This window comes from Carica papaya, chromosome 8 (genome assembly GCF_054855325.1).
Source record: "Carica papaya isolate Zhongbai chromosome 8, ASM5485532v1, whole genome shotgun sequence".
Lineage (NCBI taxonomy): Eukaryota > Viridiplantae > Streptophyta > Magnoliopsida > Brassicales > Caricaceae > Carica > Carica papaya.
In genome coordinates this window covers 12792935-12805625 of record NC_142316.1, presented here as the reverse complement: position 1 = coordinate 12805625, position 12691 = coordinate 12792935, and the positions used below count along the sequence as shown (strand labels likewise).

General features: G+C 36.9%; 1 protein-coding gene across 1 annotated transcript; it reads right to left on the bottom strand.

The window, feature by feature from the left end:
- Window positions 1-407: 407 nt before the first annotated feature.
- Window positions 408-2639, bottom strand: LOC148241971 (uncharacterized). Its single transcript, XM_088210335.1, has 3 exons — window positions 2593-2639; window positions 2452-2524; window positions 408-1025 (listed from the first exon to the last, which is right to left on the bottom strand). The coding sequence occupies exons 1-3, from the start codon at window positions 2637-2639 to the stop codon at window positions 408-410; spliced, it is 738 nt and encodes a 245-aa protein (XP_088066461.1).
- Window positions 2640-12691: the final 10052 nt, after the last annotated feature.

The following is a 12691-nucleotide window of genomic DNA, read 5'->3' as shown; positions in this document are numbered from 1 at the left end:
ATGTCCAGTGCATGCGCGCCATACACACGTCCCTTGCATGTGCGTGCGCACTGTGCGCACATCCCGTGCGTGCTAGCATGCGGATGACCCACGCGAGCAAACTTCTTTCTCGCGGGATTTTTCCCGCAAGCAAGTTTTCTCTCGTTTCGTCCTTTTCTGATTTTTTTTCCAACTTTTCTATTTAAAATAAAATAAAATAATTTAAAATATTTTAAAATAAAATAAAAATAAAATAATAAAATAGAATAAAAATAAAAATAATAAAATAAAAATAGATCAAAATCACAAATCTCGGAAATGTTAAATAGTGTAAATTAATTTAAGTTTAAGGTGGCTAACAACTCAAGTAAATAGAGTTTTCAAATCATTTTAGCATAGTGATAGACGAGGTTTTACATGCCTCCCACCTAAAAAAATTTGGTCCCCATATTTGTCTCAAATAAGTTTGGATACTTTTTCTTCATTTCATCCTCCAACTCCCACGTTGCTTCTTCTGATGTGTGATGCTTCCAACGTACCTTCACCATGGGAATTGTCTTGTTACGCAAGACCTTATCAGTCCACCCGAGAATTTCCACAAGAACATCCTCATAAGTCATATCGGCCAATACTTGTACCTCATCACGAAGAATAATATGAGAAGGATCACGGTGGTACTTCTTAAGCACCGAGACATGAAATACATCATGTAAACCCGCAAACTCTTGGGATAAGGTGAGGCGGTAAGCCACAGGTCCAATGCACTCGACAATGGAAAAAGGTCTCACATAACGAGCGCTTAACTTCCCTATCTTTTCTAACCGCATCTTGCATTTGTAGAGGTAGACTTTTAGGAAAACTTGATCTCCTACGATAAACTTCAAGGGTCGCCTACAATTATCGGCGTAGCTCTTTTGGTAGCTTTGGGCAGTTTTTAAATTCTTACGAATGATCGCGACCTTCTCTATACTCTCCTGAATGAAGTCTGGTCCTAAGTGGCGCGACAAGGACTTCCATACAAAGCTTCGTACGGGGCCAAACCGATTCTGAAATGATAATTGTTATTATAAGTGAATTCACAAAGAGGAAGATATTCATACTAGTTATCACCAAAGTTGAGAACATAAGCATATAACATATCTTCTAATATCTTGATCGTACGTTCAGACTGACCATCCGTCTAGGGATGATAACCAGTGTTAAAGTACAACCAAGACCTTAAAGCTTCTTAGACGCTGTCCCAAAAATGAGAGGTGAACTGGGGGTCGCAATTAGATACAATGGATGAGGGAACTCCATAAAGTCGAACAATATCATCCATATATAGGCGGGCTAACTTACTAGTAGAATCCATGGTCCGAATAGGCAGGAAAAGTCTTGATTAGCCTATACACAATGACCCAAATGGTATTTCGACTAGAAGAGGTCTTAGGCAATCTGGTGACAAAATCTATAGTCACGTGCTCTCATTTCCATATGAGAATTAGAAGACCCTGTAGCAAGCCACCGGGTCTCTAATGTTTTGCCTTTATCCATTTACAAGTAAGGCATCGGGAGACGTAGTCAACTATATCCTTCTTCATTCTTGGCCACCAATATTGTCGTTTTAAGTCTCGGTACATCTAGGTACTTTTGAGATGAATGGATAACTTGGAAGCATGGGCGCTCTTGAGTATATTGCCCGAATCTGAATAATTTATCATTAGAGATCCTAAAATCAGGAGATTCATCCGAAGTGAGATTACCCGGGTTTTTGATGAGTTTTGGGTTTGTGGCTTGTGCTACCCAGATCTTCATAAAGAGATCCAGCAAGGTTTGGATCTAGGCGAGGTAGGTGTCTTTACCATAATAGTTAAGGTGGAGTGATTACACAGTATCCATCATCTTCCAACCGGAGGCCATAGTTTAGGTCAACACAGCAGGCTCTCGTCAACTTAGAGCATCGGCAACTACATTCCCTCTCTTGGGATGATAAATGATCTGATAATCATAATCCTTTAGAAGATCCATCCAGCGTCTTTGCCTCATGTTTAACTCCCGTTGCAAAAAGATGTATTTGAGACTCTTATGGTCAGTGTAGATTTCAAAAGTTTGACCATATAGGTAATGCTACTATATTTTCAAGGTAAAGATAATGCTTGCCAGCTCTAGGTCATGGGTGGGGTAGTTCTGCTCATGAACTTTGAGCTGTCTGGATCCAAAGGCGACTACTCTATCATGCTACATTAAGACACACTCTAAACCAATATGAGATGCATCATAGTAAACTTGGAATCTCCCCTCATTGTCCGGGAGGATCAACACAGGGGCGGAGGTGAGATGACGTTTTAGTTCCATAAAGCTTTCACTGCATGAATAGTTCCAAACCAAGGGTACACCCTTTCTGATGAATCAAGTCATGGGGGTAGCAATCTTGGCGAATCCATCAATGAATCATCGGTAATAGGCTACCAAGCCAAGGACACTACACACCTCGACCACATTGACGGGCGGACTCCAGCTAGTCATTGATTCCACCTTAGACGGGTCTATAGAAACTCCTTCACTTCAGATTACATGATGAGAAAAGAAACTCGATTCAACCAAAAGGAGCACTTACTTAGTTTCGCATACAGTTGGTTTTGGCGAAGAGTCTCCAACACTTCAACGAAAGGCACCATGTGTTCCCCGTGGCTTTTAGAATACACCAAAACGTCATCAATAAAGATGATGATGTATTGATCTAGTGCGTGTCAAAAAATTCGGTTCATTAGGTCCATGAAAGCTACTAGGGCATTAGACAATCCAAACGACATTACCATGAACTCGTACAAACCATATCTACACTAAAAGGCAGTTTTTGGAATATCTTATTCTTTAACTCTACAAAGTAGTACCCAGTTCTAAGATTGATCTTTAAAAAGGTCTTGGCTCCTTGTAGTTGATCGAAGAGATCGTCGATTCAGGGTAAGGGGTACTTGTTTTTAATGACCACTCAGTTGAGTTCCTTATAGTCGACATAGAGTCGGAGGATACAATCTTTTTTCTTTACGAACAACACGGGAGCACCCCAAGGAGAATGGCTAGGGCAAATGAATTTTCAGGTGATAAGATAAGAAAGCTGATGTTCTAGCTCTGTTAGCTCAGTGCGACTTAAGCAATACGCGATTTTTGAGATTATCTGGGTTCTAGGCAATGATTCAATCAGGAACTCTACCTCACAGGGGGGAGGTAGACCAGGGATTTCGATGGGAAAGACGTTAGGAAAATTGTAAACAATGGGTATGGAACACATAGCGGGATCAGCGTCCATATTCCTGTTCATTCAATTATTAGAAAAAATTGATAACCATAACTTTTATTTTATTTTTCAAGGTTCATAAGGTTACAATTTTACCTTCACAGTCCATTATAGCTCTATACTTTTTCAACAAATCCATTCCTAATATTACATCAAATCTTACAAAATCTAATAGTATTAGATTTACACATACTTCTACTCCTGAAGTTTTTATCCTACAGTCCTTATATACACAATGAGCCTCTAGTAGTCTTTTCGAGGGAGTTTCCACTACTAACGTTTTTTCTAAAGCTTCTAGTCTAAATTCTAAGTTACAAGCAAATGCACATGCAATAAAAAAGTGAGTTGCACTAGTATCGATCAAAGTCTTGGCATGAGTATTATGAATAGAAAGCATACCTTGGATGAGAACAGGAGCAGGAAGGACTTCAGATTCATCTAAGTGGTATACTCGACCTTGTGCTATGGGTTGGGCTACATCCTTCAGTCGCTGAGCAGTCTTTTATAAGGTGTTGGGTGCTTCTGCACCGATAGCAGACGTTATTGATACGCCGACAAGGCGTGTCACAATACGAGCGACTACAATGTTGACAAGATTAGTTAACTTGAGCAGATAGAGATGTAAGTGGGGACAGGGCAGGAAGAAGGGCAATTCTGGTTCGTTTGTTGGGAGGGTTACTTATTAGGTCATGCAATCTTTTTTTAAGCTGTTGGGGTTGTTATTGGGCACAAACTCAAGCAAAGCATTGGTGCTTAGTCAAGATAAGATCTTCGGCCAATTGGACATGTTCAAGCACCTCTGCATATGATCTGGGTCTCAGCATTGTGACCTGGTTATAAATGTCGGTACGAGAGCCTTTAAGAAACTTCTTAACTTTTCGGCTTTCCGGGTTGACCATTAAAGGGGCAAACCTAGACAGTTGAACAAATCAGGCTATATATTGGCCTACAGACAAGCTTCCTTGACAAAGGTCCTGGAATTCCTCCTCTTTATTTTCCCAAACATAAGCATGGAAGAATTTATCAAAGAAAGCATCCATGAAAACGTCACAGGTAGTAGGGGTAGGCAAGACTTCTTTCTTAAGTCGCCACCAATGTTGGGCTTCCCCATTTAACATGAAGGCTACAAAAGAAACTTTTTGTTCTTCGGTCAGGTCTAATATAGAGAAAAGCTTTTCTATTTATAGGATACAGGATTCTACAACGAAAGAATCAGGGCCACCTTCAAAGTGTGGGGAACCAAGTTTCCTAAACTCCGCTAAATTGTGGAAAATAGATTGATCTGTGTTTCGAAATTCAGGGGTAGAGGGTGGACAAGGGTTGGCCTAGTTTTATCCTATGACTACAATTAATCCTTGAATGACTCAGAAAAGTTCTACAAATTCAATCCTGGTCGGATGATCCAAGGCTTCAGATCGTTCAGTACGCTCTACGGATGGTCTTCCCCGTATCATTCCTACAAAAGAAAAGAAGACACAAGTTGGAGATTTAATTTTTGAAAAGAGAAAATTTTTCTTTCTTAGATATTCTAAAAAGGTTTATCTATCCTAGGCCTCAGTGCAAGGGATTTGTTCCGTAAAATTCTGCTATAATACCACCTGTGACATCCCAGGTGCCAATTAAGCCAAATGGGTGTCAGATACAGATTCAGAATAATGAGTGCATAATAATATTTATACAATAGAATCAAACTTTAACAAATCCCTTATAAATATATATAACAGTCCAAATACATACATCACTGATGCTAGAAGTGGCAACAGAATACAAAACACAAGGGCCACTTCTTTCACTATGTTACTGGAATTTATTAGAGTGCGAAAACAGTCATGCACATAGACTTCCAAGGGTAGGTCTGCCTGTAGTTCCTTATTTTCTTCATCATCTTGGGGAGTTGGAAAGAGTGAATTCTATATGCTTAGTAAGAAAAATAGTATTAAATTAAGATCATAATATTTCAAAATTTTATTAGTTTATCTCACTGTTTAGCTTCCTTGTTTACCTAACTCATCATTAAAAAAGGAAACCATTTATTTGAATATAAAAAATTACGTTAGTATAGAAAATCAAATATACATATATCATGCCAAATAATAAAGAAAATCAAATAAATCATGAAATGCATAAATATTTCGTATCATGCTTTGCGAAGACATTACAAACTTCCACATATGAGGGCAGATAGAATTTCCAACTACCCAAGTGGAATGATCATATCAGATACACATACAGCAATGTGCTCATGCCCACTTCCAACTGGCCAAACCATGGTACGATCTATGACTATGGCTATACCAGCCATAGTGGTCCTACCAGATATCTATAGTCACGATATTACTTAGCCACGAGTGACCCCTACAGATAGTGCAATACCACTCTCATCAGAGGACACATCGTCATCCACTAGGAGCAGTCCTCTTATGTCTTTCCAAACCAAATAGGGAAGGGAGAAACAGATACCCAGAAGGGTAAGGAGAACATATACTCTTCAGAGATAAAAAGCCTAACGAGACACTTGATGCAATATGCATGTCAATATAGATATACTTCGAACCACACAAGCTTCACTCCACGTTTTTTTTTTTTCTTTTTACTTTTATTATTACAGACTACATATTACATTTATTACATGCAAATTTATCAATTATCAGTAATTCACATAGTATATTTGAAAATAAGAACAATTCGACTCATTTGAACACAGAGGCATTGAAAACAGACAAAATAACAATTATATTAGATTTGCTTATCTAAGAATACTCCTTAAGACATTGAAAGTAATACTAGATTCTTTACTGAAACCTTGACGTCTCCTTCTTCACCATTTTCCTTTCTTTCTCTTCTTCTCTCACTATTTCACTATCTCTCTCTCTTTCTCTCTCTCTCTCTCTCTCTTAAAACCTTCAAAAAATAGAAGAAATGGAAGTGTGGAGAGGAAGGGAAATTTATAGCATTTCAAAACTGTTGGATTCATGCCAAGTGGCAAAATCCAATGAAGAAAGAGAAAAAAAAGATTCTTGGCACGAAAATGAGGGAGAAAAATTTCCTCCACTAGTGGTGGCAGTGCACCGCCCACAGCGGTGCGTAGCCTAAGGCAGCGACAGTGCACTACTCGAGGTGGCAGTGCCCGGTGGGCGCGCTGCAGACTAGTCTTTAGGCGCACAGGCTTGCTGTTACGCACGCAGGGCCAAGGCATACTGGGGGCGGCATGCGCAGGCCTATTACACGCAGGCCTCAGGTGCACAGGGCTTGTCCATACAGGCCTATTGTGTGGACTGCACATGCATAGTGTACGGCACCAGTCCGTGCATGAAATGATGCGCGAACAGCCTGCTTATGCGTGACAAGATGCGTGTATAGGTCCTGACGCCGTGCTGTAGGCGCTGTGCGCACGTCTTATGCGTGCGCACGTGCGAATTAGCCATGCAAGCTGTGTGCACGCTCCGCGACCATTGTGCGTGCATGCGCGCGCGCACAGTGCCTAGCACCCACGCAGGCAAACTTCTTGCTCGCAGGATTTTTTCCATAAGCAGGTTTTCTCCCGTTTTGCCGTTTTCTGATTTTTTTTTCTAAATTTTTCCTTTGAAATAAAATAAAATAATTTAAAATATTTTAAGATAAAATAAAAATAAAAATAATAAAATAAAATAAAATAAAAATAGATTAAGATCATGAATTTCAAGAAATGTTAAACAATGTAAATTAATTTAAGTTTAAGGCGGCTAACGGTCCAAATAAATAGAATTTTCAAATTATTTTAGCACAGTGATAGGCGGGGTGGTACAGGTTATCCAAAATAGAGCTTTCAAATTATTTTAGCACAGTGATAGGCGGGGTGTTACAGGTTATCCAATAAGTCGATTCAAGATTCTCCGTCTCAATAAGCTAGTGGAAGCAACATCCCCTAAATAACAAACACTCAAAATTAGCAAAACTAATTTAGAAGTAAATTGAATAATTCTATTGATCTTGAAAGTTGTTGTTTAGAGCCTAATAATGGAGCCTTTATATAGACTTTCACCAAAGTAATTCTAATTAAATATAAAGACTAGAATTTAGTTAAAACTCCACCTAAAATCTAGATTTATCTTGATTTTAATCCTAAATTGGTAATTGAATATCCTAAGGCATAAAATTAATAATAAAGTAATAATTTAAAACTAATAAAATATTACTTGGATAGCGTTGAATTTCTCATGTGTTTTAATCTTTTGTTAGACTTCAATTTGTTCAAGAATCATTCTTGGATTATTTAATCATGAAAGACACACGTGGAAAAGGAGAAGGAAGGCTCCCTCTTGATATCAAACTCCATCCTACACACCTTACCTGTGCAGGCAATGTTGCCCACATGTGCGCGGCCTATGTGCATATGCAGTATGGCCATCTTGTGTAAGCTCGCCTCCTCCCGTGCGGCAAAGTGCCTCCCCTGCGCTTCAAGCTTCCCCCATGCGTGTGGGCTACCCATGGGTACAGGTTGATCGTTCTGCGCAAGTGCAAAATTTTGCGTGCAAGTAAAGATTCTCTAAGGCTGTAGCTTAGCATGACCCACTCCCTTTTGGTGTAGCTTCCTTGGGCCGTGAAGCCTTGGTTCTTAGACTTGGACCAAGACTTGGTCCTTCTCCTCCAAGGCAAGTCTTCAAGCCCATGGGTACCATCTTGGGCCTCAAGGGCACTCTTTTGCTTTGTTTTGGGTTTGCCTTGTTGATGACCCTATTTAGGAAAGTGTTCCAGGGTGTTGATACTTTCTTGTTTGGGATGAATCAATTTAGGAGACAAATCACACCTGGAATTACTTGCCTATTTGGGATTGGCCTTACGAAAATCCTTGTCGGGGCAAACTTTCTCTATCGCGCCAGCATGGTCACTTCCTTGGCGGTGGCCGCATGATTGCACTACACAAGCTGCCATGGATGTTTGTACATGGAGTGCCGGTTGTGTGCGGGTGCATGACGTGGCATGCTACTCCTAAACTTCACATTGCCCGTGTTGCCACCTGTTCACAGGTAATAATCTTGCTGGAATCCTGAACGCCACAAGACTTCTACTTCTTGTGGGACTTGTCTTTTGGGATTAATTTTGATCTTCCCAGGATCACATCATCCACATCACAATGCTTATAATTGTCAAGAAAGCAAATTTTTGTAATAACATAAAAGGTAAGTAAATTAAAATTATGGGAAAATAGTTCAAAAAAAGTTGAAGGAGCAATGTACAAAATTACAATGACACAACATGAAAAAATGTATTACATAGTATAGCAACGAAATAAAAGGCCTTGTGTTCCAAGTTACAAAATACCATCCCAAAAAAATAAGGTACAGTATATATGATAATGTAAATATAGTTTTTAAATACAATAAGTAAGTAAATAACTAATAAAAAATAAAAAATATATATAAAAAGTCCTAAAAATGAGTAAATAAAAAAGAGAATGAGATATAACGCCACCAAAGTCATATTTAAGTGCCGAGGGACATTAATCACCTACTTTGATTATCATAATAATAGGGAGAGATAAATTAGAACATTAACCAGCTAAATGATTGGAATGTGAGTTTGAATAAAACTATATTTTTATATATTTTTTTATTATGAAGTTACTTATATCGTATTATAATTAGTATATATTTATTATCTAATTAATAAATGTATGAATTTACTTAGAAATATACTCTTTAATATTATATTTAAGCACCACAACTACCAACAAATAATCACGACTTGCATTTATTGACCAACAAATAAGAAAATTACTATAAATAAATAAAATGTAAATAAAGATGAAATACATAATGTAAAAAAATAGATAGTAAAACTAATATTAACTTGAAGTTCAAATTGCATAAAATCATACTTAAAAATGCATAAAGTGTTAGTCTATTAATATAACCCTCATTATCATAATCTATATAAAAATAAAAGTAATAAAATGATAAAGAAAAATTACACAGAAAAGAAAAGAGGAAAATAAATTGCAAATAAATCATAAATATAAGTAAAAAGGAACTAAGTCTGAAAACATGGCCATCTTTAAGCATCCCAAGTTGTGGCTCCTATTATAGCTGTCATCTTCTAAGACAACAATAAATTATGAAAAACATTGGAAACTACTTTGATGACCAATGCTCGACACAAATGAAGTATTAAGTAAAGTTTTATGATGATAAGAGATAAAAACCTTCTAGTAGATGGTAAAAATCTTATCTCTTTTATTAATCAGAGTAAATAAATAAATAAAACTATCAAAAAATTAATATTGCTATAGAAGAAATAAAAAGAATTAAAAAAAATAGTAAAAGCAAGACAAGTAAGGAAATTAATTAGGCCTTTTTAGAGCTTACATTTCACTAGAGAGATAATTTTCCAAGAATGAAAGGATATTTACTTGGTTTATAGAGCAATTATTCTTCCTTTTTTTTTTTCTTTTGAAAACTTAATTGTATCCAATTTATATGACTTTTTAAAAACATAAAATATACCACCCCAATATAAGATAAATCTTCCAAATTGCAATTTTATCCCGAAATTTAAAGAATTTAAATTTTTTAAACAAAACGATCTCTCAATCTAAATCCAAAGTACAACTTATATGTCTTAATTCTCTAAATCATTGTCGGATATGGTTGTTGAATTATAGTCTATAGACTATTTCTTTTATTAGCCTCATAGAGAAGCGTAATGCAATACAGTAGTTATAGAAATTAGATATAAGATGTTATGATGTGCAATGCCTAGTCATACTAGGTACAGGGAGGCTTATTTGAATTTAACTAACCTTGACCAATCCTTGCTTAGTGGTGTTTTCTCTCTTTTGCAGAAGTTCGAGGATTTATTTCTGAAGGAGATTCCGTATGGGCTTCCACTTAACCGAGGGATCGAACACCAAATTGATTTTGTCCCATGGGCTATTATTCCTAATTGGCCCGCTTATAGGAGCAACCCAGACGAAACCAAGGAACTTCAATGACAAGTGGAGGAATTGTTAGAAAAGAGACTTGTTATGGAGTACTTGAGCCCTTGTGCTATTCTTGTCTTACTAGTTCCCAAGAAGGATAGATCCTGAAGGATGTATGTCAACTATAGAGTCGTTAACAATATTACAGTTAAGTATAGACACCCTATTCCTTAATTAGATGACATGTTGAATGAACTTAGCAGAGCAACCATCTTCACCAAAATAGATCTTAAGAGTGGGTATCACCAAATTAGGATGAATCCCAAAGATGAATGAAAAACGGCCTTCAAAATAAAGTATGGCCTGTACGAGTGGTTAGTAATCACCTTCAGCCTTTCTAATATCCCTAGCACCTTCATGAGACTTATGAACAATGTTTTACGTTCATTCCTTAAAAATTTTGTAGTGGTATATTTTTATGATATCCTAATCTATACCAAAACTTAGATAACTACCTCCAACATATCCGCTCTGTCATTGAGGTTCTTAGGAAAGAACGGTTTTATGCCAATGCCATGAAGTGCACCTTTTGCAGTGAGAAACTAATCTTTTTAGGGTTATGGTGAGTGCTTAAGGCATTGAGGTAGATAAAGAAAAGGTAAAAGCCATTAGGGAGTGGCCTATACCAATAATCGCGGGTGAAGTAAGAAGTTTCCATAGATTAGCAAGCTTCTATTGTAGGTTTGTAAAGGATTTCAGCTCCATTGTGGCACCATTGAATGAGTTGGTTAAAAAGGATGTTACGCTCGTATGGAATGAAAAATAAGAGGCTAGTTTTACCTTGTTAGAGGATAAGTTATGTTATGCGCCTATTCTTGTTTTACCTGATTTTAATAAGACCTCTGAGGTTGAATATGATGCTTTAGGGGTAGGCATAGGAGAAGTACTTATGTAGGAAAGGTGCCTGGTTGCTTATTTCAATGAAAAACTTAGTGGGACAAACTAAACTACTATACTTATGATAAAAAGTTATACGCCTTGGTAAGACCCTTGGAAGTATGACAACACTATTTGCTTCCAAAGACATTTGTGATTCCCACTTATTGGAGTCTATTAAACCTAAAGGGCCAAGGTAAACTCAACCGTAAACATGGTAACTACATAGAGTTTATAGAATTGTTTCCCCTATATAATTAAATATAAGTAGGAAAAAGATAATATTTTTGCTGATGCATTATCTCAAAGGTACACTTTAATCTCCACCTGAAATTCTAAGTTCTTAGGTTTTGAGCATCTTAAAGAAATGTTTACGAACAATAAGGATTTTTTCCATTGCTTATCATGAGCGTGAGCTTTATGCATTCCAAAAGTACCATAGGAGTGATGGATTTCTTCTTAAAGATAGTAAACTATGTGTATCTAACTGTATAGTTAGGGAATTGCTAGTGCATAAAACACATAGTGTGGCACTCATGGAACACTTTAGGATAGCTAAAACCCTAAATATTTTAAATGAACACTTATATTAGCCTAAGATAGAGAGAGATGTTGAGTGCATCTACAGCTAATGCATTGCAAGTAAACAAGCCAAGTGTAGAGAATTACCTCATGGTCTTTATATCTCTTTACTTGTACCTATGACACCATGGATAGATATTTCTATGAACTTTGTGTTAGGATTGCCCAGGACCATGAAAGGAAATGACAGCATATCAATTGTAGTGGACCAATTTAGAAAAATTGCCCAATTTATTTTCTGTTATAAAATCAATGATGCAACAAGCATCGCAAACATGTTTTTAAGGATGTCAAAAGGCTTCATGGTCTACTTAAAATAGTAGTGAGTGATAGGGATGTCAAGTTCCTTAGCCACTTTTGGCGAGTATTGTAGGGTAAGTTAGGAATAAAACTATTATTTTTTACTACATGTCACACTCAAACTGATGGCCAAATAAAGTTGGTTAATAGAACCTTAGGTTCCCTATTAAGAGCTATGGTTAACAAAATCTGAAAACTTGGGAAGATTTTTTTACCTATGGTAGGGTTTTCCTATAACTGTAATATCCACATTTCCACTAGTTTTTTGCCTTTTGAGATAGTTTGTGATTTTAACCCTTCAACTCCATTAGATCTCACTCCTATTCTTATGCAGGAGATTAAAAATACTAATGGTCAACATGAGAAAGCACAAAACACATATAGAAACAAAATGAATCTTGTGCTAGTAATGCTAATGGAGGTAGGAAATGAGTCATGTTTCAACCTGGAGATTGGTTATGGGTTCATATAAGGAAAAAAAGCTTTCATAAACAAAGGAAATCAAAACTCGACCCAAGAAGAGATGGATAATTCCAAGTCTTGGAATGTGTCAATGACAATACATAAAAGATTGATCTACAAGATGAGTATAAAATGTCTGTTACTTTTAATATTTTTTATCCTTCTCTTTTCGATGTAGGTAAAGATTAGAGAACAAATCCTCTCAAAGAAGGGGAGTTGATATGATATCAGACACTCAAGTAGAAGATAAGTCG

What these genes read in the sequence shown, in the direction of transcription:
- LOC148241971 (XM_088210335.1), bottom strand. Translation starts at nt 2,639, where the DNA reads ATGGTGCCTTTCGTTGAAGTGTTGGAGACTCTTCGCCAAAACCAACT. An exon ending in ACTCTTCGCCAAAACCAACT is followed by an intron (nt 2,525 to 2,592) that starts GTATGCGAAACT and finishes TGTAATCTGAAG; the next exon opens with TGAAGGAGTTTCTATAGACC. An exon ending in CGCCCGTCAATGTGGTCGAG is followed by an intron (nt 1,026 to 2,451) that starts GTGTGTAGTGTC and finishes TTATCATTTCAG; the next exon opens with AATCGGTTTGGCCCCGTACG.